This window comes from Buteo buteo, chromosome 7 (genome assembly GCF_964188355.1).
Source record: "Buteo buteo chromosome 7, bButBut1.hap1.1, whole genome shotgun sequence".
In the NCBI taxonomy this organism is placed as follows: Eukaryota; Metazoa; Chordata; class Aves; order Accipitriformes; family Accipitridae; genus Buteo; species Buteo buteo.
In genome coordinates this window covers 34,921,162-34,945,607 of record NC_134177.1, presented here as the reverse complement: position 1 = coordinate 34,945,607, position 24,446 = coordinate 34,921,162, and the positions used below count along the sequence as shown (strand labels likewise).

Genomic DNA, 24,446 nt, shown 5'->3' with positions numbered 1-24,446 from the left:
CTGCGGCGTTGGGTCAGGGATGGGGACGTGCGGGGACACGCGGGTGACTGTAGGGGCTGGGACAGGGGGGAGACAGAGGCTGGAACGGTGCGGGGGGGCTGTAGGGGACAAGACAGGGACGTGGAGATGGGGAGAGGGGGGACGCGGGGGTCGGGGTGGCAACGAGGACGCTGGTCTTGGAGTGGGGATGGGGAAAGGGGAATCGGTGGGGGGAGACATGGTCGTCAGGGTGGGACCGGGGTGGGGGGCTGTGGACAGGAGGACACCGCGGTCGGGGCGGGGAAGACCCGAGGGTCAGGGTGGGGACGCGGGCCGGGCCGGGGCTATGGCGGCGGAGATGGGGGACACAGCGGTTCGGCTGGGGGGATGGGAGGACACGGGGGTCCCGACGGGGTCACACGCGGGTCGGGAGCGGGAATGGGGAGGGGCCGCCGCGGCGGGTTCGGGGACCTGGGGGCGGGGCGGGGCGCCGGGAGGGCCTGGCCCCGCCCACCCCGGGCGAGCCCCGCCCCGGCGCCCCCCCCCCCCCTCCCGCCCCGCGCAGTGCATGCCGGGCGGCCGCGGCTGGCGGGCGGCTCGGTGCGGCGCGGCCCGGCTCGGCGCGGCGGCGATGGCGGGGGGCGGGCCGGGCGTGGGGCGCTGGGGGCGGCGGGGCGCCGCGGCGGCGCTGACCCCGGCGCTGGCCCTGGCCCTGGCCCTGGCCGTGGCCTGCCTGCTGCTGCTGCGGGGCGCGCTGCTGGGCGCGGCGGCGCTGGGCGCGGCGGGGGCCTGGTGCGCGATGCGGCCCGGCCCGCCCGCGCCGCGCCCGCCCGGCAAAGCTGCCGCCAACGGGGGCCCGGCCGCCCCCTCGGGCCGGCCCGCGAGGGCCCCGCCGCGCCGTCTCGGGTAAGCGCGGGGCGCGGTGGGGCGTGGGGGTGGAGGGCCGGCCGGGGGAAGCCCCGCGCCCCGGCGGCGCTGACCCTTCTGTCCCCGCAGGGCCTCGCCGGCCGTCCCGCACTGCCCGCCGCAGGCTCCGCGCCGGCGGTACCCGCTGCCGCAGACCCGAAGCGCCGTGCCGGTCGGCCTGCCCGCCGCCCGCTGGGAGGGCTGCTCGCCCAGGAGCGCGCCCTGGGCTCGCCGGGCCGGCCCGCTCCGCAGCCCCGTCACCGTGAGGATCGCCCGGCCGGACGCCGGCCTGACCCGCTCCCCAGCGTGAGTACGGGAGTGGGGACCGGGCCTCGCCTCACGGGCGGGCGGCAGCCGAGGAACTAACCCTTGACCGGGCTGACCCGGGGGAAACCAGTTACCTGGCCCTCAGCCGGTCCTGCTGCCCAGAGCAGTCCCCTGGGGACAGCACGCTGCTCCCGGCCTGGCGGTGACCGCTCCATCCCTGTCCCAAGCCTTGCTGCCCTGTGGGGAGGACTGGGCGATCTGAACCTTCGGGAGAGGCTGTGCGGGAGAGCCCTCTCCCCACTTCCGTGGAAGCAGCCAGGGCACCGGGTGGGGGGATCCCACTCTGGGGATTCCAGCTTGCCTAACGCCTTGCCTTGCTTTGCCTCACAGCCTGGAGCAGCTGGTCTCACGCATGGCCTTCCCGGCCAACAGCAGCCTGGACCCATGTGCAAAAGAGACTGTGCTGAATGCCATCAAGGAGAGCAGGAAGAGGGCTGTGGAGCAGGAGGAGGAGGAGGACCAGGCTTTTGGGAACGATCAGGAGAGCAAGAGAAGGTAATAAGCCAGCAGTCCAGGTCACTGCCCACGTGTTGGGAAGGTCGTAAGTGACACTGGTGCTCCAGTGGTGACAAATGGGATGTGTCCCAGAGCGCGCTGGGCCTGGTGTGACCAGGAGTCTGGGTTGGAAAAGTCCTGTGGGAATTGAACCGCAGAGAGGAAGCACACCCCATCACCCAGCCTTCTGGGCTGTGTTGGAAAGTCCTCCAAGAGTTCTTTTTGTCCTTGAGATCAAAGGGATGTGGTTTAGGTTTTTGTCTGGGCAAGCTTGTGGGTCAAGCATGTTCCCTGGCATTGCTGGTGTTGGTAGAGGCTGGGATGTGGATTGGGGAAGCCTGGCAGGGAGGGTGGCCTCTGTCATTGCAGGGGTTTGCAGACCAGGGAAACTTGGTGTGAAATGCTGGTATCTGCCATAGGTTTACCATCTCTATTCTTCAGTCAGCCCCAGGCTCCCAGGAGAGACAGGATCCCCAAGTCGTACAGCCCCAACTGGAAGCATCGCACTTTAAAAGATCTGCATGCTTCCATTGTGCACTCTAGCTAGCAAAAGGAGGTAAAAACACGAGGGTAACGAGAGACTATCTTCTGCTTTCGTTAGTCAAGGTCAGAGATTTCCAGCTCCAAGAAATGAGGGTGCGATGTCTTTGCCAGTGCTCTGAGAAGGACAAGGCATAAATCCTGGGTGCCAAAGTCTGCCAGAACCTTTCTAACTACCTGGGCACAGTACTGCCTCGCTGTTCTTCTTTCTCCTCCTCTTTTTCATCCTTTCACTTGTGTATGTGGAGGCCATTTGCCTCGTGCCCCTCTGCCCCTCACATGCCCAGGCTGCCTGCCTGGGCTTAAGCAGGGAAGCTGAGAGACAACAGAAGAGTGGCTTGGGCAGTGCCCAGGCGCATTGTCCTGCATGCTGTGCTGAGGCTGCTGCTAGAGTGGCTGTGAGAGCGCAGCAGGATGAGCGGCAGTTTGCAGGAAGCCACCAGCTGCCTTCTTGCTGCAGCAGGGCATGCCCCCCTCTCCTCCATCGCTGGATTTCCCTCTACGTTTCAACTTTTGCCTTAGCTTGGTGAGTCTGAGCCCCACTAGAGCTGAGCAGGATGACAACAGGATAGCTGCACAGACAGGATCGGCTTGGTGGTTTTTTTAATACTGTTTTTCTTAACATGCCAATACCCAGCTCTGCCGTGAAAGCCAATTTTGAGGGTATTAAATCCTGGCAAGCATGAAGAATACTTGTAGGCAGAAAATCACATGACCTTTGAGGGCAGAAAGGAGCCTGTGTCAGCTGGATAGCACTCGATCGCCTGTGCAATGGGGTCAGCGTGCTTGAGCTCGAGGGAAGCGCTTGGGCTAAGTGACAGGGCTGATTGTACACCTCCAGCTCTGCTTCGCAGCAGGGTTTGCTTTAAGACTTTTAGACTTCGGGTCTTCACCAAATCATTGTGGGAAGGGGTATTCGGTTTCTGACTCAAACAGTCTGGGGCACTGACTAGGAAGAAGTAGGAGATCTGAGTTTTGGAGCTCGGATCCATTCCAGAAATGACCTGCTGAGACTCTCTGAAATGTATTGGCTTAGAATAATGGATTTGAGCAAAGATTTCATTACATCAAAACTACTCTGCCCAGCAGGCATCTAGAGGAGCTGCTGGTGCTTGGGAGGAGGCAGCTCGAGGTGAGGGTCAGTGAGAACAGGATCAGGTGGAGAGAAAATCTGCAGCAGGATAGGGAGAACCTCTGTCCTTAGGTGTTGGGTGACAAGAAAAAAGCAAGGTTTGTGCCGAGCCTGCCTGGAAGGGGTCTTTTCCCAAAGCTGGGAGGGCAGCCCTGTCTGTTGCCTCCACACTACCTCAGGCTTCTGCCCTCTCTCCCGCAGGCGCCATGATAGCAGTGGAAGCGGGCAGTCGGCGTTTGAGCCGCTGGTAGCCAACGGTGCCCCTGCCTCTCTCATACCCAAGTAAGTGCCCATCGGGCCTAAAGTACCTGCTGTGAGCTGGGGCGGGGGGGGTGGGTCTGAAAGCCTGTGGGCTCTGGAAGAGGTGCTTGACTTTTGCTTCGTGGGAGAGCAAGAGATGCTGTGGCTGTGCCTTTAGTCTGTCACCCTGAGCACAGGCCAGTGGCCATAAGGGCAGTGCTGCTGTTGAGGCCTCTTTCCAAGCCCTGCACTGTGAGAGAACAGGGTTGCTTTCCTCCACCCACCCTGCATTAAAGTACCTGTAGACAGAGTGGTGCAGAGCTCACAAAATCTTTAACCTCCTTTAGGCCTGGCTCTCTGAAGAGGGGCCTTGTCTCGTACTACCTGGATGACTGCTCAAACAAGAGGTCACGCACCTCTTCCATGAGTTCCCTCAACAATACATATGCTGGTGGGATCCCCAGCTCCATCCGCAATGCCATCGCCAGCTCCTACAGCTCCAGCCGGGGCCTCTCACAGGTAGGAAACAGCCTGCCGAAGGCAGCACCGGAGCCCAGTGCAGTGGCTCAACCCTCCTCTGGGATCGCCCCATGTAACTCACACCCTGGCCTCATAAGAAGAGAGCAATGTCGCTGGGTGCCTGGCAGTGAGCGCTGCAGGGAGTCTCCAGCGCAGCTCAGCCAGGCAGTTTCACCTCCTTGTGGGTTAGGCAGGCTGCCAGGCTGGCAGCAGCAGGCAGCGATGTTACTTGTCCTTCAGTGCGCAAAACTGGGGGAGTCCCCAGGCTGAGCTGTCCTGCTTTAGTGCTTATTCTACGTCGACGCAAGAAGGAGGCTTTTTTTCCCCTCCTTACTCAGCCTTGGCCAGTCTGCTAGGGTAGAGAGATCCAGGTGAAAGGAAAAAAAAAAGTCACTTTACTGCCACCTTTTCAGCTGTAGTCAGGACGTATTGGAGCTGTGCACTCCCACATTGACCCAGGTCCCCTCAGCAGCTGCTGACCTTTAATAAAACACTGCTTACATCCTGGGTCAGGCTTGCAGATGTGACAGTGGGCTGTAGCCATGCCTAACAGAACTCTGCGGTCTGTGTGGGGAAAGGTTTCCTGCAGGATATATTGGTAGGGAAAGGTTTCCTCCAGCTGGGGCTAGTCTAAAATCCTTGAGGTGGGATCCATCCACTCTGAGTTGCTGGTGAGGAGGTGGTCTGTACCTGCCAGAGCAGCCCCGCGCATGTGAGGGTGTTTGCGGCAGCCAGGCAGCCTCTGCCTGTGCCATACAAAGGTAAGAGCTGGCATCTGACCATCAGCGTCCTCCTTCCCCATCCTCTCACAGGACGTGGAAGGAAGTTAAGCGGTGTTGAAGCAAAAGAGGTTCTGGACTCGTTAGCCATGGCCCTGGGAGATGGGATTTAATCTGTGGGCAAGCAGGAGGATTGGAGGCTGTACTCCCTGCCAGCCCCCGTACTGAGTTACGGCTGGTCTCTCTCTGTGTTCCAGCTGTGGAAGAGAAGTGGTGTGAGCGTGTCCCCGCTGTCCAGCCCAGCGTCCTCCCGCTCCCAGACACCAGAGTGGCCTCTCAAGAAAGCCAGGTAACTAGCCACTCGCTCAGCGAGCACCTGCTCATCGATGCCAGCCAGGAAGAGAGCAGTTGCTTCCACTGGAGCCGGGACAGTCCAGGCCCCTTTCTGAGACATGCCTGCTGGGTCACCCACCGGTGTGGAAACCCCCTCGTGTCAATTGGCATCCCTGCTGCCTTGTTACACTGTGGTCCTGGCAGCAGCACTGAGCTGCACCATCCCTGCTCTGCTCCCAGGCCAGGTTAGAGATTTAAGGGCTCAGGTTGCTGCAGAGGTGACGTTGCCTTGTGGCATTGGCATGGCCTGGGTTGCTGTTTGCCAAAATGTTGGGGAGAGACAGGCCCTGATTTTTGCCATGTCCTCAAAATCAATTAACGGGACCTGCAGTAGGGGTTGTATTTTAGCGCCTGCCTCGGAGCACAGGCCCCTGTTCTCCTCTCTCCTGGCTCAGAGAAGGACCTGAGCTTATGTCAGAACTAAAACCAACATAACCGCCTGCCCTGGCAATAGGGTGGGTCCACGCCAGGGACCTGCAAGGGGCAGCAGCTTCCATCTGGGACCCCCAGCTGCTGCCCTGAGGCTGACTTGTCCTGTGGAGGGTGCACAGGCTCAGCAGCCCGACCAAGCTGGGGTGCTGGAGAGGGGAGCAGCTCCTCTGCCTGGAGCTGCTTTCAGGCTGGTGTGGTGAGGGCAAGGCTGTTGTCCTGAGGTCTGTTGTTTGGCGGAGGCAAAGAAACACACCAGGGGTGCTGGTGGCAGTCCTTAGTGCCTTCGGTCTTGTCCTGCTCCCTGGGGACAGGGCCAAGCCTGGGGTTGACCCTAACTGGCTCTCTCCCACTTGTGCAGGGAGGAGGAGTTGCATCGCTCCAACACTTCCACTCCAGTGAAATCGGACAAGGAGCTGCAGACAGAGAAAGGTGAGCGTAGGTGGGCCCCAGCTCTGTGCCCAGGTTGGATGGGCCACCAGTGCGAGCAAGCAGCAGGACAGGAGGTAGCTGAGGTCTGCAGGTGGGATTGGCTTGAGCTGTCACCTGGAGACTAGGAACGTGCTGGTCCCAAGGCGGTGGCACTTCTGCTGGCCTCAGCAACTGCCTTAAAGGATTTCCAGGTGATAAGCAAGGGGTGCTCACAGTGTTGGTGTGCTAGCAGATGCCTGGGAGCTGGCTTGCAAGGGGGAACACCAGCCCCCAAGCCAGCATGGGTCCAGGTGTCAGCCTTGGGGCAAGATCTGCTGTGGTACAAGTAGCACCCTGATCAAATTCCAGGCTGAGCTTATGCCAATGCTTCCTCAGCTAAAATGGAGAGGAAATCCTTTGTGCCCATCTCAGATAGGGTCCTGTGGCATAGTGATAGATGTGGCTCATGCAGTTTGCATGGTTTGTAGTTTGGGTAGGCAGTGTGCAGGGGACCATGCGTGGAGGTGGGAAGGGGCCACTGCCCCAGCGGGCCCTTGTAACAGACTGCCCTGGGATGTGTTGCGGCCAGCTGCTTTTCCAGGGCATCGCAGCCTTGTTCTCAGCTTGAAGCTGTGCTCCTGTCTCTGCCCCCTGAGATGGGTCATCCAGAGAGGAGTCAGAAGGGACAGCCCTGTTGGTACAAGCCAAACGCCTCCTCTGCCTGGAGCTGGTCCTGACTTGTCTCCTTCTGTAGTGGTGGAGACGCCGGTGCGGAAGAAGCAGAATTCCCTGAGCCCACCGTCCACGTTGGGGAGCAGCGGGAAGCGCAAGCGAAAGATCCAGTTGCTGTCGTCTCGCCGGGGGGACCAGCTGGCGCTGGTACGTCGCTGTCTCGCAGCCCCTTTTGCCCTCCTCTGGCGATAGAATGTGCTCACTGCAATTTCTGCAGGGCTGGGGGGAGACTGACCTGCCTGCCCTCAGGAAGGAGGCCCCGTCCTTGGCCGAGTGGGAAGTGACGCTATCCCCAGCCCCAGTGTCTGGTGGGCTGTGCGTGATTGTGCTGCCTGCTGCCGGACCAGGTAATGGCCTGGGGAAGGCCTGCTGTGCCCTCAGCGCCAAGCCGGGGGCCAAAATGAATGGGGATCGGAGCTCCGCGGTAGCGTGCTGTGGCAGAACCACCTGCTTCACGGGTCTTGCGACGGCCAGCCTTCACCACACATTCAGAGAGGCTCTGCCGGCTTCCCTGAGAAGGAGCTAAGCTGCTGCTCTCTCTTGGCAGCCCCCACCACCTCAGCTGGGCTACTCCATCACGTCGGAGGACCTGGATGCAGAGAAGGCGGCAGCGTTGCAGTGGTTCAACAAAGTCTTGGAGGATAAGGCTGGTAAGGACAGCCTGGGAACATGGAGGGGACAGCAAGGAGAAGAAACCCAGGGCCAGGGCTGGTAGGGCAGTGGGGTGTCTGCATAGCACAGCCTGGGGAAGCTCCTGGGCCAGTCCCACCTGGTACTCGGGTCTGGGAATGCTCTTCGTGCCTTCAGACTCAGGAGAGCTCGTGCCCTAGAGTCCCCAGGGTGATGGGTGAGGTTCCTCAGGGCCAGAGCTGTGGGATGTTCATGCAGTTTCCCTACCCACTGGGGAAGCTCTGCTAAGGAGTAGTCCCCTACAGTGAGTTGTGGGTCCTGATTTCTTGCTTCTTCCCAGTAGACGCGGAGCCCAGCACCACTGCAGAGTCTACGCCTGTGTCCAGGCCACTGGCGTTCACCGTGACGTCCCCGGGGCCTGTGCCTGCCTTGACAGCTTCTGCCCCGGCCAGCACCAACTCACTCCTGGACAGCCTGAAGAAGATGCAGAGCAGCCAGGCTGTGCCCACACCAGCAGGTGAGGAGGAGGGCCGGCAGAGTGGGACTTCGGCAGAGCAAGGCAGGCACAGAGGGAGTTCTGTGTTGCCTCTGTGGGAGTCAGGTGGCAAAACTCCCTGTTCAAATGCTCTGCTGGCAGCGGAGCTGGCAGGCATGTCTTGGGGTGGAGGGGGTGGCAAGTTTGGAGATGCTGAGCCCATGGTCCTGTTGGGAGCTGCAGTAAGTGTGGAGGGCTGGGTCTGTCTGGTATGGGCAGGTGCTGCTCCACAAGCCTTTGCAGCAGTGGGGTGGGCGCCTGGCAGAAGGGCTGTCTGGCTGTAAGTGACCCCCTGTTGCTAAATAAGCACTCTCCCCCTTTCCAGACTCCACTGGAGCTGCGGTAGCATCCCAGCCGCCTTCATCAGCTGCACAGCCGCCTGCTCCTGCTGTATCACTAGAGTCGAGTTCTCTGCCTGCCACCTCTGCTGACACCAAGCCTGTGCCCGTGTTGAGCACGCCTGCCCCTACTGCCCCTGCTGCTGCCTTGGGGGTGCAGGCCCCCAGCAGTCTGGCACCTCCTGTGTTGACAGAGCTGGGCCAGACCCCCAGCAAACCTCCCTCCATCCCGAAGCCAAGCATCCTTTTTGGGATGCTGAACACCCCACCTTCCAGCCAGGCAGCAATGACTGCAGCTGCTGCTGTGCCCACCATTACCACTGCTGTGACTACCACGACCCCTGTCTTCAAACCCATCTTTGGTGCTTTGCCGAAAAGCGAGAGCACAGCACCCTGTACGGCTGTCATCTCCACCACAGTCACCGTGTCTGCGAACTCAGGCCCTTCCTCAACATCCTCCACCACCACCATGTTCAAGCCTATCTTTGGCAGCGTCACCACAGCTTCATCTCCAGCACAGGCCTCTCCCTTTGCCTTCAAACCAACGTCGCAGCCGGCCTCAGCCGCAGATCTGCCAGCAGCCTCCACAACTACCCTGGCAGGATTCACAGGTCTCCCTAACGTCATCTTCACCACCGCAGCTACGACTGCCACTACGCAGAGTTCCTCCACAGATGCCACTATTAAACCTGTCTTCAGCTTTGGACTCAACTCCCCCGCCTCCACCGGCCCCACTGCCAGCCTGACCGTCTCCGCTGCCACGTCCACCAGCACGTCTCAGCCCTTCCTGTTCGGGGGCCCGGCCAGCTCAGCTCCCAGCACAGAAACCAGCTTTGCCACCCCAGGGCCTGTGTTCCAGTTCGGAAAGCCACCTCCAGCCACGGTCACTGCCACCACCAGTGTCCCAGGAGGCCCTGCCTTTGGCCAAGCACCTTCAAACTCAACAGCTCCTACCACCACTGTGGGCTTTAGCATATTTGGGGGCAGCACGCTGACCTCTTCTACCCCAGCCACCACAGGTCAAGCAACGTTGACGTTCGGCTCGTCTGTTTCAGCTTTTGGCAGTTCCTTCAGCACAAATGCGAAGCCGCCACCACTGTATCCCGGTGCAGCGAGTCAACCCACCTTCAGTGCTGGTGCTGCGGAGAGCCAGCCGCCTGCCAGCAAGCCCGCTGCTGGCCCCGTCACCTTTGGCCCCCCGTTCAGTTTTGGAACCCCTGCGGCCCAGTCCACTGCTCAGCCGACATTCGGCAGTGGTGCTCAGCCAGCTTTTGGCACAACCAGTGCCCAGGGTTCCTTCGGCGCCAGCAGTGCTCAGGTGGCGTTTGGAACCACCACGTCAGTCTTCTCTTTTGGGACAGCCACCTCCACCACCGCCAGCTTCGGTTCCACCACGCAGACCACGAGCAGCAGCGCCGGCACCGCCGTCTTTGGCACCACCCCTTCCCCTTTCACCTTTGGGGCAACTGTCCAGCCGGGCCCCTCCGCCAGCGCCTTTGGGATCAGCACGCCCACCCTGAGCAGCGGCTCCCCCGCCGTGGGGTTCAGCTTTGGGGCTGGGCAGAGCGGGGCAGCCCCAGCAGCAACGCCGTTCGGCTCTTCCCTGACGCAGAGCGCGCTGGGTGCGCAGAACCAGAGCACGCCCTTCGCCTTCACTGTGCCCAGCACACCTAACAACAAGCCCGTGTTTGGAGGTGAGTCGGGAGAGATGGGTTTTCTCTGGGGGTGAAGGGCAGGGCTAGATTTAGGCAGCAGCTTTCCTGCTTGGACCTTGCTGAGCTCCCCAGGCTCAGCAGCCCTAGAGGGGCTGGTGCTTATGCTGTGCAGAGCCTTGCCATGTGAAGGGAAGGCACTTCTGTCACTCGTCCAGGTCCCCAGCCCTCAGTGATGGAGGGGAATCCTTAAATTCTGCTCTTCGGCCCCTCTGAATGCACCCTGGCTTCGCCTGAGTGCTGAGCCCAGCCAGGTGCCTGGCAGAAGCCAAGGTCTCGCCAATGCTTAAAAACAATCTGGAGCTTCTTGGCAAGTAGAAACGCTGCCAGCCAGTGATTGCAATTGCTTCTTGCTTGCTCTCTGAGGTTTTCCCTACTGCTTTGCACCCTCGCTGGGCTGTCTCACCTCCCACAGAGCTGAAACCCACAGGCTGAGCAACCACTTGATCTAGAAAGACAGAGGCCCTTGTTCCTCCCTGGCCTGCAAATCCTCCTTTGCTGCCCTGCTGGCAGGAGAGCCCAGGGATTACCATGAGAGCACAACTTCTTGCATTAAAAGGGCTTCTCGGGTGAAGAGGCTGGTCCTGGGGAACTGTGGTGCTTCAGCCCCTGGGGGGAGATCTGTGCCTACTGTGGGTGCCACCAGCTCCTAAAGGCCAGGCTCTTCCTCCTTTGCTGACCCCGGCTCACAGTGGCGTATTGCTTTCCAGGAACTCCTGCGCCCACCTTCGGGCAAAGCACACCCATGCCAGGAGCAGTGGGGAGTGGAAGCAGTAGCCTTTCCTTCGGGACGCCCAGCGCTCCTGCCTCGGGCTTCGGAGGAGTCAGCGCTTCCTTTGGTAAGGAAGGAGTTGGTGCTTTGGCCTTGCAGAGCTGATGGGTCGTGTTGTCCCCTTGGGCTGGGGATGGTGGAAGGGCCAGGATGTGCTCTGGGAGACATCATGGGTGGTACCTGCTGGGCTGTGGGGGTTGCAAAACCTTCCATTCCCCCTGGGACAGGAATTCTGATACACCCCGTGCCAGCTCTGAGTGAGGCTGCAGAGACCTGAGCAACCTTTCTGCTTCCAGGTTCATCCACCCCAGCCTTTTCCATCGGAGCAGGATCCAAGACAGGCGCTCGCCAGCGGCTGCAGGCACGGAGACAGCACACCCGCAAAAAGTAACCTCTGGTGCTGCTGGGCCCCCGCCACCGGCCTGCACGAGGAGCCCCTGCACTCACATGGGGGTTCCGGTCTAGAGTGGTCCCTGTGGCGGGACCAGTGGTGATGGGGCCAGGCTCCCCGTCTCTGATGCCAGCCAGAGACCATGCTGGGTGGCAGTGACTGGGGTGGGGCAGGATAAACCAAACTCTTCTTACTTGAACAGTTTCACAGCCAAGGCTGGATGAACCTCTGTACATATCTGCAGCGTTTCCTCCCTCACTTTATTTTGCCATGTTTCATAACGTGTAAATTTTTCCCCATTTGCTTCTTCTAGCTGTTCCCATGCTTTCCTCCCCAGTCCCCCGACAGTCAGCCCCCTCCCCTGTGGCATAGCAGCCGGCAGAGCTGCACGTCTCCGCTCGGAGCCTGGCTGGAGACATGCTGCGTTCCTGCTGGCTGCCGTTCCAGGCTGCTGAGGGATGCCGTCTTCACCAGGTCCTGAAATCTTTCCCCATTGTTTCATCCCATGGACTGGTGAATACACTCCCTCTGGCTTCATTGCCGTCCCTGCAGAACACGAGCCGGGGTTAGTGCCAGCCAGGCCTGGGCGTCTCAGTGCCACGGGCAACTGACCCGGCTGCAGCTGGGTGACGACCCCCTCGCTGTGACTTACATCTCCCATCAGACCTCCAGCCGAGGACCCGCCGTAGCCTGGGACCTCGGCTGGAGGCATGGTTTGGGGATGGGGGTCCCTCCTCCCGGCTGCCGAACAGCCCTGCCAGGCTGCGGACTCCCCCCACCCTGCTCGTGTAAAGCCCTCTCTGTTTTGCTTTATTCGTGCTCCCGTTTCAATGCGCTCATTGAATCGAGTTTGGAGGAAGAACTGAACCGTGTGTGTGGCGGCATGTTGGTTATGCCGGATTTGCTGTTTGGAGTTTATTTTTTTTGTGGGGCACCTGTCCCTTTGCGGGGGACGCGCCCTAGCTAATTGGGTGTTGACAGTAGCATCACTGCGTGGCTGCTCGTGCTGGGGGAGTTGTCCCTTCGTTGTCGTGACTGAAAGGCAGGCAGCAGGGGTGGGGCGATGGGGCCTGGACCCCCAGGCATGGGGGCCCCAGCCCTGGCAGTCTCTCCCTTCCCTTCCCCTCTCTCTTGGTGCCCCTTCCCCACCTTGGGGTGCTCTGGAGCCGCTAATGGAAGGAGTCCAGAGTGGATGGGTTTCCACCCCCCTCCCCAAATCCAAATTGTTTTTCATTTTTAGCTCATACCCCTCCTTTTGGGTTTTACCAGCTCCTAGGAGCTACGGTGCTGCCTCCCTTGTTCCCATCAAGCCAGGAGCGGGGCCCTTCCCCTGCCTGGGAGCTCGTATGGGAAGAGACTGCCAGAGTCAGGGGTCACCCAAGAGCTGCCCCCCACTCTGTCCTGGGCGAGGGATGGGCACCCCTGCCCATGGGCTCCCCACCACTTCCAGGAGTGCTTTGCTGCCGGGTTTTTTACTCTCCGAGCCGTGTGAGTGTGTGTGTCTGCTGAAGTCTAAATTAAAAAAAGAAAAAAGAAAAAAAAAAAATTGCAAACAAATATTTAAACGTTTTTTAACAAAATAAAAATTTATTTTTATATTTAAGCTGAATTGCCTTTGAATTCCTTCAAGCTTGGTTCAGTGAGGTTGCCAGACCCCGCAGTGCTGTTGGTAGTGTTTAGCTGTGCCGTTGCAGCCTGGTGAGGAGCTGGCCCGTGCCCTGGCTCTGCCCACAGGAGCTAGCTGTGCTGGGGAAAGGCAGCTATATCCCATGGGCTCTGCCACTGTATGCTCCTCCTGGTCTGTAACAACATCTCCTTAATTTTAAAATGTGATGTATGTGGATGTGACTAAACTTTTTTTGTTTTTTGTTATTTCTCTGAGGATGAGGAGCAGGAACTCTTACGCCTTATGGTGACGAGTGGTTTTCTTGTCTGCCAGGAACAAGATGTCTCTCCCAGCAGGTGGAAGGAGGGCAGGTGACTGGGTTCTGTGCGGTGCAGAGGGGACATGGCCCCTTAGCGAGTTGGGGCAGAGGCTGTGCCAGCAGGCACCTGCTGCCAGTGCTGTCAGGGCATTTCTAGCCTTCCCCTACCAGCACAGCTGAGGGGGTGCAGCAGGCTGTTAGAGCAGGGCAGACCTGTGCACGAACCGGCCTGGGCAAACATGTCCTTGGGGTTTGAGAAAAGGGTTGAAAAGGGATTAGTGCATGAGGGCTGCCCCTGGCAATTCCTCCCTCTGCCCCAGGCAGGGTGCTGAGCCAGGAGGGCGCTCGCTCCCCAGCCGTCAGGGCTGGCAGTGGCCTGAGGCAGGACAGTGGCTCCGGGGTGAGGGAGCTGGGAGCCTGGTGCTGGGGTTTGCTCAGATCAACTCCAGCAAGACCCGTGTGGCAGAGGGAGATGGGGGATGAGCAGGGTACAAGGTGAGGGCACCCTGGGCAGCACTTGCTGTTGGTGCTGCCCCCCCAAGTAGCTGCCCCATTTAGGTCCCAAGAGCCCAGCCACGCAAGGAGCCAGGCTGTGTCCCTTCCCCACCGCACAGACTCTGCTGGGAGAGACCTGTGTGACTGGGCTGCCGTATGTGGCCAGGGGGAGGCTGGGTTTTAACTCAAACTGAAGACTTGGATCATTCCTGGTGTGGCTGATGAGGATTTTAGTGTGAATGTGCAATTTTTTTCCTCGCTTCTTATGTCCCTGGTTTAAAATAAAAAGACTGTGTTCACATCTGCCTTGCCTGTGTTTAATTCCTGGGCCTGAGCAGGGCCAGGCACTGCTTGTGATCATTACCATTTCACTTTTTTCCCCCCACTTTGCCTCCATTCTGAGCAGTGGCAATTTCAGGGCAAGACTGCACAAACATGCTGGGAAACACAATGAGGGGAGAGAAACTTTAATATATTTCATCCATACAGTTAAAGGCTTTTCTGAAACCCTGCATCAGGCTGGGGTAAGTATTTTAGGAGCGGGGGAACATGGTAAACTTAACACCCCAGCTGGAGCACTCCAGCCCTGCAGGGTGCAGAAATGGGGGTGTTGCTGGACACTGGTGCTGGCTGCAGACTTCCCAAGGCTGCCTCAGCCCTGGTCTGGCTTTGGGGGCAAACCTTCTGCTGGGGGCTGGTGCCAAGGGCCAGGTCCAGTTCCCCATCCCTGGCAATAGGGTGGTCCTGGGGGTTGGCACTCGGTCCCAGGGGAGCTGGGCCTTACAGAATGCCACCAGAGCTGCAGCTGACACAAAGCTTTACTTGTGTTCAGTGGCCCCACTGCTGTTCAGGCAGCAGTGGCAGCATGTTCCCCGCCAGCCCCAGCTGGGCACTGTGCAGTCCTAAAAACATTGTTTCACTCCTTCACCCGCTGCTTTTTCCTCTTCCTCTTCTTAGGAGCTGCTCTTGGCTCCATTCCCTCTCCATGCTGTGGGTTCTCAGCTGCCACAGGCAGAGAGCTGTGGACAAGAGCAAACAGCCTGAACCATGCACCCTAGGCCCCGCTCACCACAGTACCATTACTCCTACCCTCGCCTCCCACACCTGCTACAGCCAGGCCCCTCCATCTTCTCTCCTCCTGAGCCATGGTGTCCCCTCCCCCCCCAAAGCTGCCCCCCAGGCCCTCCTCTCACCTGGGGGCAGCAGTCCCTTCCCCGTGCCGCTCCAGGACAGCCACAAAGAAGCCATGGGTGAGTGTATCTGCAGGAGAGGCACGGAGGCAGCTCTCTGCCCCGGAGAAGGCAGCGAGTCCTCGGCAGGGCCAGGAAGGGAAGGCGTTCACCAGCCTGTAGCATGGGACAAGGGTCAGGGCCAAGTCCTGCAGCACCCTGTGCTGTGTCCCCGTCCCCCCCAAGGCAGACACACCTGAAGGCCGAGCCCCACTCCTGTAGCACAGCCTGCACCACATCCTCGTTCTCCTCCCGGTGCAGCGAACAGGTGGAATAGACCAGGCGCTGGAGAGCCGGGAAGCTCAGGGCATGGCTCAAAACCTTGCGCTGGAAGCCAGCCAGCGCCTGCAGCCGCTCAGCACTCGGGGCAGCCTCCTCCCTCGGCACCCGGTTCACCATCCCTGTGGGGACAGCAACTGTCACCCACGGGTCCTCACACCCAGAGCCCAGCTCCAGGTGGGGCAGCTGGAGACCCATGTGTTACCTGAGCCACTGCAGGATGGATCGAGGAGGATATAGGTCACCTTGCTGTACTTGGGGTCTCTGGGATCCACAGTCAGGAAGTCCTGCTGGGCCAGCTGGAAGCCGGTGACCCCAGCCCGCATCAGCATGGTGTTCATGGTGGCCAGGCGCTTGGTGTCCACGTCAAAGGCAAAGATCTGGCTGAAGGCAGAGCCCGGCACCCAAAAGAAGCATGAACATCCCACCCGGCCCCAGGAACAGCACTGACAGCGACAGGCTGCTCCAGCAGCCCCAAACACTGGCCATCAGCCAGGCAGGCAGAGCTCAGGAGCTGCTCCCCCAGGCAGGAGTACTGAGCAGGGCCAGGGTCAGGCAGGGCCTGGGAAATGAACGCCTCCATGACTTCACATCCCCTCAGGCCCTTCCAGTGGCCCAGCACTATCAGAGCCACCAGCCCACCTAGGCAGAAGTGGGCATCAGCCTGAGTCGGCAGTGCAGGGTGACAGGCTGCAGCTCTTCCTGCCACCTGCTCTCTGTGGGTTCGGGGGGACCAGGGCCACCTGCACCCCTTCCCTCCCTGCCAGCACACAAACCTGCCCTCACCCCTTGTTCTTCAGGATGGCAGCCAGGTGGCTGGTCTTGTTCCCAGGAGCAGCACAGGCATCGATGACGTGGGAGCCAGCAGCAGGGCTGAGGAGGAAGGCAGGGAGGCAGCTGGCCTGCAAGAGGGCAAAGCCCCATGAGAGGTACAGGCAGCAAGCACCCCTGGCCCCTCCTCAGGGCATGGCTGATGCTGCGGGGTCGCAGACAGCCACAGACAACACCGGGCCAAGTCCACCACTACCATCTGCCACTGGAAGCCTCTGCCCAGCTCCCAGGCCCGCATTCCTCCCAGGTGCTGGTCCCCAGTTCCCTACGGGGCATTTTTACAGCCCAGTTCAGAGCAATTCATCCTGTACCTACAGGCTACAGAAGCAAAACCGCTGGGGAACCCCATAGCTGCAGGCTGCATTCACAGTTTCCACTCAGACTTCAAGTGCTGCAGCAAAGCTGGCCCAAACCCAGCCCTTGGCATGGAGGAAGGGGCCGACCCTCCACCCATGTCAGTGGTTTCCCCCCTGCCCACTGGAGCCTCCTGCTCTCCAGCTCCCCCACCTTGTCCTGCAGAATTATGTGTCCTGAAGTGTACAGGAGGTTGTCATGGAAGTCCGTCTCCGGAGGGAAAACCAGCAGCTCCGGGAGATGAAGATCCAACAAAAATTTCTTCCCAGAAAGGGCCCTCAGTTCTTCCACACTGTCCACGAGGCACAGGGAGGATGAACACAGAGTCGTGCTTCACCATGCCCACACTAGAGCCCAGGCTGAGAACACCCTTCGCCCCACACCTCCTCTCCATTTCGGCACCAGGCAGCATCCAGAGGGGCAGACAGTAAGAGCGGGAAGTGACAGAGACCCCAAGCTGGACACCATGAGCACCAAGACCAGCAACCCTTCAGCCCACATGACCTTGTCCCAAGCCCCTGCCGCTCGCCCATGTCCCAGATAAGGTGGGATGGCAGAAAGAAACGCTCACCTGGCTGCCTTGCCCAGGTAAGAGTAGCCCTGGCGCTTGAAGAAGTCAATCGCATCGTCGACACAAGTCTTCAGGGTGTTGACTCGGACATAGCGTGGTACCTGGCAGGCTGGGGGAGCCAGCCAGGTCAGACATAACCCACCACTGCCGCCAGCACAGGGAGACCACCCTGCCCCGAGGCCCACTCACCTCCGGGATACGCTGCCTGCACTGGGGCCAGGAGGTCCTCGTTGCGGCTCACCTTCTGCTGCACCTTCAGGCGGGCCAGCTCAGCCTCCAGCCGGGCCCGGTGCTGCCGGGCCACCGCCTTCCAGCGGCCCCCGCACTTCAGGCCCTTGCCGAAGAGCAGGTCGTACACCAGCACCTGCGGGGACGTGGGTGAGCCCGGCCCTGCCAGCCCGGGCCCCGCCGCCAAGGGGCCGCCCCCCGGCCCCCCTTACCTTCGCCAGCGGCAGCGGCAGCTTCTTCTCGGCCCGCAGCAGCGCGGCGCCGGCCAGCAGCTTCTCCAGCACCGAGGAGTAGCGGAGTGTCTCGGACACCAGGGCGTACAGCTGCCGGACGTGCTGTGGGGCGGTCAGGGGCTGCTCGCCGACGGGGCCCGAGCCCGCCGCCGAACCCCCCCCGGGCCTAGACCCACCCCCACCCCCCGGGTCTAACCCCGCCTCGGGCCTAACTCCCACCGGGCCTCCCCGCCTCGGGCCTAAACCCCCCCTCCCGGGCCTAACTGGCCTAACTCCCACCGAGCCTCCCCGCCTCGGGCCTAACCCCCCTTCCCGGGCCTAACTCCCACCGAGCCTCCCCGCCTCGGGCCTAACCCCCACCGGGCCTACCGCTTCCGGCCTAACCTCCCCCCGGGCCGCCCCCCGCCCCGCACCGGGAAGCGGCTGTTGTACACCAGGGTCTTAATCCCGCCGTCGCCGCGCTCCAGCCCCTCCAGGACGGCGGCGGCCGCGCTGTAGAGCGCCATGTCCCCGCCCGGGCCGCGGGCCACCGCCGCCACTTCCGGCGGGACGACCTCCCGGCCGGTAGGGGGCGAGCGGCGGAGCCGGGGCCTGGCGGGGAAGGAGGCGGCGGCCGCCGGGGAAGGAGGCGGGCCCGGCGCCCTGGGCCGCACGGCCGGCGGGCGGAGGCTGGGGGCGGGCAGCAGCCGTGAGGAGGGCAGCGCGGGTGTCCTGCTGTGGGGGGACGTGCCGTCCCACCGGGGCGTCTCTCTGGCGCAGTGACGGCGTTCGCGCTGCGTGGGCCCCGGTGAGGCCCTGCGGCGGGACGGGGTGCTGGAGTAAGGCACACGAAGGCACGGCCCGGCCCTGGAGAGAAGGACTGTGCTTCTGGGAAGGATAAAGGATAGCGGGGGCGACCCCGGTAACGCCATGTCCCAGCCCCCCTGACTGACAGGTCTTCGAAACCCTCCCAGCCTCGCCTGGCATCATAGACCAGTAACACGGGCAAGACTGACTCCAGGGACGCGCGGATCCACCGACCCGCAGCGAGAATGCTGCAAAACTGGAGTTGTGTTGCACAGTTGGGCTACGATTAGTAATCGGTGGCGTGGGTGCTGGTGGTAGTCAAGTCATCTCAGACCTGAAGGATTGAGGGGTACGAGAACCCCGTGTAAAGGCACGTTTGGGTGCCCCAATTTGCTGGGGACACCTCATGCACAGGGATAAATATTTGCCCCAGTAACGGTATATTCTGTGTCCTGGCCTCTCTCAGTCGGCATGGGCTCGTCGTGAATTTTGGTGAAAAGCCTGAGGAACGGCTCCTGGGTGACTCTTTGCGGTTAGCCGGAACAACTTGCCAAGGAGCGGCTGGAGAGCTGCTGCCGGGCTGTGTGCAGGGCAGCCGAGCTGGTCAGGACAAGCTCCTGGCTGTGTCCGGATATCCAGTCCTGCTCTCCTCACGCTGTCTCAGCCCATGGCCCCAGGCACAGTGTTGCACCCGGGCAGGCTCTGTGTGTGGTTCCCCATGCCAGCTCACATCCCAGAGGAGCTGGAAGAGGCACTGCCCCAGGCAGGCTGCCATCCTCCCGCTGGGGACTGACCTCTGCTGCCTGGCAAAGGGGTCTCTGCAGCTGCTTCTTCAGCTCCTGTTTTCCCCTCCCAGCAGCCCCTCATGCCTCCGCAGAGCACTGCGGCTGCCCACACAGCTCCAGCTGCAGTTGGTTCCTCAGACACAGTACCAGTGTTAGCCAGCAACCAGCTCACCTAACACAAACTCTATTTATTCAGAAGAAGGACATGCCAACAAAGACCCCGGACGCTCACGGCTCACGCTTTTCAGGCAGGCGCTCCTTTCCATAGAGAGATCTTCACAGGCCAGATGTGTTTTAGGCTTTTGGGTCAGCCTGCCAGACTAGGGATGGGGATTCAGAGACCAAAGCTGACATTTTATGCTCTTAAGAGGAGAGGGGAAGGACCCTGCTCTGCTGCTGAAGCTTACTCTGCAGTACCAGAGCTTCCGCCTCAGGACAACCCTGCAAGCAGCATGACTCCCCTCTGCTGCAGGCCATTGGGACTTGGCCACAGCCCTCCCTGGCCACAGCCTCATCCCGCTGGCCAGGCTATGGCTTCATGGGTTCCTCCGGGGCAGGATGGTTGTACGGTGCCCGGGAGTGCTGCCTCGCAGCAGGTGCAGGCAGGATGATGGGAGGGGAGTAGGGCCCTCGCTCCGGCCAGCACAGGTCCACAATGGGGTAGAGCTGGCCCTGGAACTCTGCCTGGAAGGTGTAGATGGGGCTGAGCTCATCAGGGTTGTCAGCATTGTAGAAGGTCAGCTCACCCTTCTCATAGTGCAGGTAGATGCCAATGCGCTGGGGCCGGGTGGTCAGCGGCAGGGTGGCCCGCGGGGTGCTGAAGGCCTCGTAGACCTTCCCTTCCTTCAGGCCGATGAGCCACACGCCGTTCTCAGGAGACTTGCTGAGCTTTCCTTTGCGGCTGACTGTGCCCTTGATGATGCCCACACGCCAGTGGTTCCTGGTGCCCACAATCACCTCCCAGTAGTGCTGGCCGCAGGAGAAGCCCTTGCAGGTGAGGATGCAGTTGCTGGAGTTGAAACGCTTGGGGTTGCTGTCCCGGCGCTGGTAGAGCCCACACTGCACCACCGTGTCGCCCTTGAAGAGCTCCAGGAGGGGATGCGCTGTCACCGGGTCCAATTTCAGCATCTCTGGAGCTAGAAGGAAAGCATGCATGCTCCAGGCACGCTAGCAGGCAGCGGTCTGGCAGACCCCAACTCAGCCCTGAGGGCTGGCACTGCTGAACTTCAAGCAGCTGGACTGTTATGCAAGAGCAGGCTGCTACCAGCACAAGACACAGCCAGCCACTGCTCCAGGAGCTCTCCTGGGGATGAGGAGCGCACAAGCAGAGAGCAAGACAGAGACTGGGGCAGTGTGATGCTGGCTGGGCAGCCTGTCCCACACGCCAGTGAGCCGGGGCACCTGGCGTGCTGCCAGCAGAGCAGGTCAATACCTGGCAGGACACGGCGGTGCAGGCGCTTCCACACAGTCATCTTGATGTCGTCTTGGTGGAAACACGGCTTGAAGGACACGGGGCTAAAGATGCCATCGCTGGGGTGCAGGCTGGGGAGCTCTGACCTGGAAAGATGTGGGCAGCTGTGACGCAGCTGACGGGGACGGCGTGTGACCTGTTCTTACCTGGCTGCCATGTATGATGGAGCCACTGGTGTCTCACCAGCTGCTCTTGCCCTCTTCTAGGGCTGCAAGCATGGCTCTGGCCGTAGCTATCCATCACAACAGCAGTGTCCATGCGAGGCTGCACCAGCGATGCTGAGATGCCCACTGGCCTGGGACCTCTAGCCCTGGTGCAGAGGCACTGCCATCCCCATTGATGCTGTTTGCTGCTGGGTCCCACCACTCACCTGAACTGGGAGGAGCCATATTTCTGGAAAACACAAAAGAAAGAGAAAGTCAGTGGTGGGAGACTGACGGAACGGCAACTCCTCTGCATGGTCACAGCTGTACACATCTATGCCCTGGGCTGGGGAGGCCAGGGCTCTCCTCTCCTGGGAGAGCTAAGGGCATTGCCTCTTATGGAGGGCAGGTCTCTCCCATCGGGCAAAGCCCTGGCTGGACAGAGGGCACCTACATCTCACTTCTTGTGGTGTCCCAGCTATGCTTGGTGAGGTACCCACTGCCCAGGGCAGGGGTCAGGGCTATGAGCAGTGGGCTGAAGGCTGGAGAGCCTGCCTGACTGTCACTGCCTTCACTAGTGAGCATGCTCACCCGGATGAAATCAAGCTGGCTTTCGTTGCTGAGTGCCTCCAGAGAGCTTTGCATCTCCTTAAGCCTCTGCAGGGCGTCTGACGTCTGCTTGACCTGGGACTCAATTGAAGTGATGAGCTGGGCTGCCTTCCCCTCAATGCTCTCCAGGAAGGTGGCCTTCTCCTCATCGATGTACCTGTGCAGCTCCTGGAACTCCTTCCGGATCACCCACTTGAAGACATCTGCCTCGTTCTGCAGGGAGACAGCAAGCAGCTCTGCAGGGCTGCCTTGCTCCATCCCCTTCACCTGCTTTTTTGTTTCAGAGATGCCAACAGCAATGTCAACGTGTCCCACCAAGCCGCCGTCCACTGGCTTTCCAAATAAAGACCAGCTCTTCACAGCAGGCTAGATGTTGTTTCATCCTGCTGTCCTCAGCTGCTCACCACCATGGCACCCCTGCCTTATGCCTCTTCTCCCCCAGATTTCGGTTTCCTGATGTCACAAGCAGCTTCACCAGAGCCTTCAAGGCTCTTGGCTCCCTCTGCTCCCAGGGAACAACCTGTGTCCCGGGCTAAGGGGGAGAAGAGTACAGCTCCACTTTCATTTGGGTTGAGCCTTTCTGAGGAGTCCCACTGGGAAGCTTTAGCCTCAGAAGGAATGCCAGGAGGTCCCTTGGAGACATCTACTGTGTGGGAAAAGGACACACAGCTAAACCAGGCATAAACCCAATGTGAAACCAATGGCATTGCTCTGACTAGGAAGCCTGCTCCAAGGGGGGGTCCTTTTCACCTATTATCTCCCCACCTCCAAGGACATTCGGTCAAACCAGCTCTGACTGCTGATCCTGCCAGGACGCTTGGTGAGGGTTATGTCACCCCTTCCGAAAACAGGGCTGTGCCACCAGAGAGGGCTACGTCACCCTTCCCAAAACCAGGTCTATGTTTAATCTGAGAGAACACAAACTTCAAGGAACAGGGTGGAAGATAAGCCCTGTCTGCTATCCTGGGGAAGGGAGAAGAGAAGGAGAGGAGTAGAGGAGGTGAGCTGTGGAGACCCAGGAGCAGAGGTTGCTCCAGGGGCTGCTTGGGACACAAAGGACTCAGGGACAGAGGCTCCCTTGGCACATGGCACTCACCGCGATGCGACTTTTGTTATTGATGAGCTTGTTGAAGTGTTCATCCAGGTTCCTCTTGTACTGGTGGACATCGGTCAGCAGTACAGACAGCTCCTCCTGAAAAGACAGCACCTCTGTGGGAGGGACCTCTCTGGCAGCCTCCTTGATCGTAGGCAGTGCTTGTCAGCCCCCTGAGGAACAAATGGCCCTCAGAAGCCATGTTCTCCTAAGCTTTCTCTAAGCTTTCTGGGGCCCTGCACATCCTGCTGATCTTCACTCTCTTGATCTAGAGGATTTGGGGTTGCCAGAGGCAGGAGAGCACTCAGAGCATGGCCCTGATCTGGATGCTGCTGACCAAGTACTCTTGCCAGGAGCATCAGGACTCTGCTCCCATTCCTGACCTCGATGTCTCACACCCCGTGGTGGCTCTGCACCAGGCAAGCAGGTGGCAAGCAGCCGCAAGCCAGCACCAGGCCAGGGGCACCCTCCTAGCACCAGCGCCAGGAGCCTTGCTGGGGCAGGAGCACTTCTGGTGCCTCCTGCTTTTATCTCCCCGGTGCCAGGAGCGGAGGCGCCGGGTGGCCCTGTGCTTTTCCATTCCTGGGGCTTTCATGTGATGCTGGGCAGGGATGCCAGCTGTTTACTCTACCTGGCTGGGGCTCCTGTTTCCCTGCCTCCCTGCTCTCTTGCGGCACCACACCTCAGCCTTATCTCCAGACTCTTTTTGATGGTATTTGGAAACAGTCTTGAAAGGCCACGCCGACACTCCCTGACCCCCAGCTCTCCCCATCGCGCTGCAGCCAGCGAAACTGTGAGTCCTCTCAGCCAGGGACACACTCAGCCTGAGAAACAGCTGCCCCCCAGCTCCAGGGACCTTGCCCCACATCTGGCTGTGCCATGGGACCGTGCTTCCCACCCTGGCATGATTTTCAGCCTGTCCCTTGAAGGAAAGGGGACATTTGGCCAGCAAGCACTGCAGGTAGCCTAACCCCCACCCCAGGACCCCCGCCTGGCTTTGCCTGCCAACCTTCATCCGGCAGTATGTGGTAGAGATGGGGGTTATCTTGTGCTGGCGGTGGTTGCCGATGGTGCCGCACAGCCCGCAGATCACCTCTTGGTCGGCCTCACAGAAGAGGCTGAGGGGGTTGTGGTGCATTGGGCAGGACTCTGGGGTGGGCTCTGCCTCGCCCCAGCTCTGCAGTGCCTCGATGACGCGAGCTAGTGTGACGTTGGGTGGTGAGGCGCTGCAGTCCACGGTTTGGCGGCACACGGGGCACAGGAACTGCCCGTCCAGCTCTCCAGAGAGTGACACCACGCAGGACTTGCAGTACGAATGCCCACACTGCAGCATGAGGGGGTCCTTGAAGACCTCCAAGCAGATGGGACAGAGGAGCTGGTCCTCCAGCTGGTCGATGCTCATCCTCCGAGCCATCCTGCCAGCTTCCCACACAGCAGCACAGACCTGGCCTGGGACACAGGTGGGAGATCAGTCCTGTTCCAAGAGCAAGATAGAGATGAGCGAAGATGGAGAGGGGGTGAAACGGAGAAACACCTCCACTCCCCGGCAGCAGTGCAGACAGTTGCAAACTCATCATTAGGCTCCACACAAAATCTGAGATGCTTATTTTAACCCGCAGTGGGTTTGGGCTCTGGAGACGTGAGACCACACCTGGCCATGCCTGCTGGATCTGCCTAAGGTGTCAGAAGTGACCACCAAGCTGTTCCCATCCGTGGCCTTTGCCTGGCAGGGATGTCAGACTCCAGCCCACCTCAGAGGAGACCTGCCTGTGTGCCAGGGCTGGAGTCAGAGCCAAGAGGGATTTTCTGCTGAAAATTCCATTATTGACCCTGGCCTCTATGAATTCCTACAGATCTCTTTGGGCTTATTGTCTTAGTCATGGACATCCTCATAAAGATTGGCATTAGCTCAAGTGATGCATCTAAGCAAAAGCAGAAAGAAATCATAAAAAGCACGTTTATCTAGGAGACAGGGACAACCACCACATGGTAAACACCTGTGAGGCCGTATTTGACCGATAAGATGGTGGGGAAGCTAAGGCACAGCGTGCAGGGCTGCGACTGCAGCTCACCCCCTTGAAACACAGCGCAGTCTCTGGTCCCTGCAGCACTCCACGCTCTGGGCCAGCACGCCTGAGAGACACGAGCCCAAATCCCAGCCTCTCCCACCAGTCCTGGGGCTGTAGGTGGCCAGCCTATTTAACAGCTATAAGG

General features: G+C 60.3%; 3 protein-coding genes across 4 annotated transcripts; 1 reads left to right on the top strand and 2 right to left on the bottom strand.

Moving 5' to 3' along the window:
* Positions 1 to 547: 547 nt before the first annotated feature.
* On the top strand, positions 548 to 13,908 carry POM121 (POM121 transmembrane nucleoporin). Of its 2 annotated transcripts, none has more exons than XM_075032368.1 (13): positions 548 to 885; positions 976 to 1,191; positions 1,543 to 1,707; positions 3,581 to 3,661; positions 3,967 to 4,138; positions 5,115 to 5,206; positions 6,041 to 6,111; positions 6,845 to 6,969; positions 7,370 to 7,472; positions 7,796 to 7,969; positions 8,313 to 10,019; positions 10,748 to 10,876; positions 11,106 to 13,908. In XM_075032368.1, the coding sequence occupies exons 1-13, from the start codon at positions 548 to 550 to the stop codon at positions 11,198 to 11,200; spliced, it is 3,468 nt and encodes a 1,155-aa protein (XP_074888469.1). In that variant the 3' UTR covers positions 11,201 to 13,908. The 2 variants fall into 2 exon arrangements, with proteins under 2 accessions (XP_074888469.1, XP_074888470.1); XM_075032369.1 differs by having other exon boundaries at positions 565 to 885; positions 7,793 to 7,969.
* Positions 13,909 to 14,071: 163 nt separating this feature from the next.
* NSUN5 (NOP2/Sun RNA methyltransferase 5) lies at positions 14,072 to 17,917 on the bottom strand. Its single transcript, XM_075032370.1, has 10 exons — positions 17,759 to 17,917; positions 17,325 to 17,447; positions 17,074 to 17,248; positions 16,885 to 16,993; positions 16,467 to 16,605; positions 15,915 to 16,030; positions 15,334 to 15,512; positions 15,046 to 15,250; positions 14,814 to 14,966; positions 14,072 to 14,639 (listed from the first exon to the last, which is right to left on the bottom strand). Exons 1-10 carry the CDS (start codon positions 17,849 to 17,851, stop codon positions 14,537 to 14,539), a joined length of 1,395 nt encoding a protein of 464 aa, XP_074888471.1. The 5' UTR covers positions 17,852 to 17,917; the 3' UTR covers positions 14,072 to 14,536.
* Positions 17,918 to 19,340: 1,423 nt separating this feature from the next.
* On the bottom strand, positions 19,341 to 23,678 carry TRIM50 (tripartite motif containing 50). The gene is given in 7 exon segments (XM_075033315.1): positions 19,341 to 20,052; positions 20,349 to 20,473; positions 20,758 to 20,798; positions 20,800 to 20,958; positions 20,960 to 21,352; positions 22,236 to 22,331; positions 23,242 to 23,678. Coding segments are annotated over 7 exon segments (1,827 nt in total). The 5' UTR covers positions 23,647 to 23,678; the 3' UTR covers positions 19,341 to 19,444.
* Positions 23,679 to 24,446: the final 768 nt, after the last annotated feature.

Excerpts from the sequence above, each read along its gene's own strand:
- POM121 (XM_075032368.1), top strand. The coding sequence starts at position 548 with ATGCCGGGCGGCCGCGGCTGGCGGGCGGCTCGGTGCGGCGCGGCCCGG. Across the intron at positions 7,970-8,312 it reads GGCTGTGCCCACACCAGCAG|ACTCCACTGGAGCTGCGGTA; the intron begins GTGAGGAGGAGG and ends CCCCCTTTCCAG. Across the intron at positions 10,020-10,747 it reads CAACAAGCCCGTGTTTGGAG|GAACTCCTGCGCCCACCTTC; the intron begins GTGAGTCGGGAG and ends ATTGCTTTCCAG.
- NSUN5 (XM_075032370.1), bottom strand. The coding sequence starts at position 17,851 with ATGGCGCTCTACAGCGCGGCCGCCGCCGTCCTGGAGGGGCTGGAGCGC. Across the intron at positions 17,448-17,758 it reads TGTACAACAGCCGCTTCCCG|CACGTCCGGCAGCTGTACGC; the intron begins GTGCGGGGCGGG and ends ACCGCCCCACAG. Across the intron at positions 16,606-16,884 it reads TACCTGGGCAAGGCAGCCAG|TGTGGAAGAACTGAGGGCCC; the intron begins GTGAGCGTTTCT and ends CCTCGTGGACAG.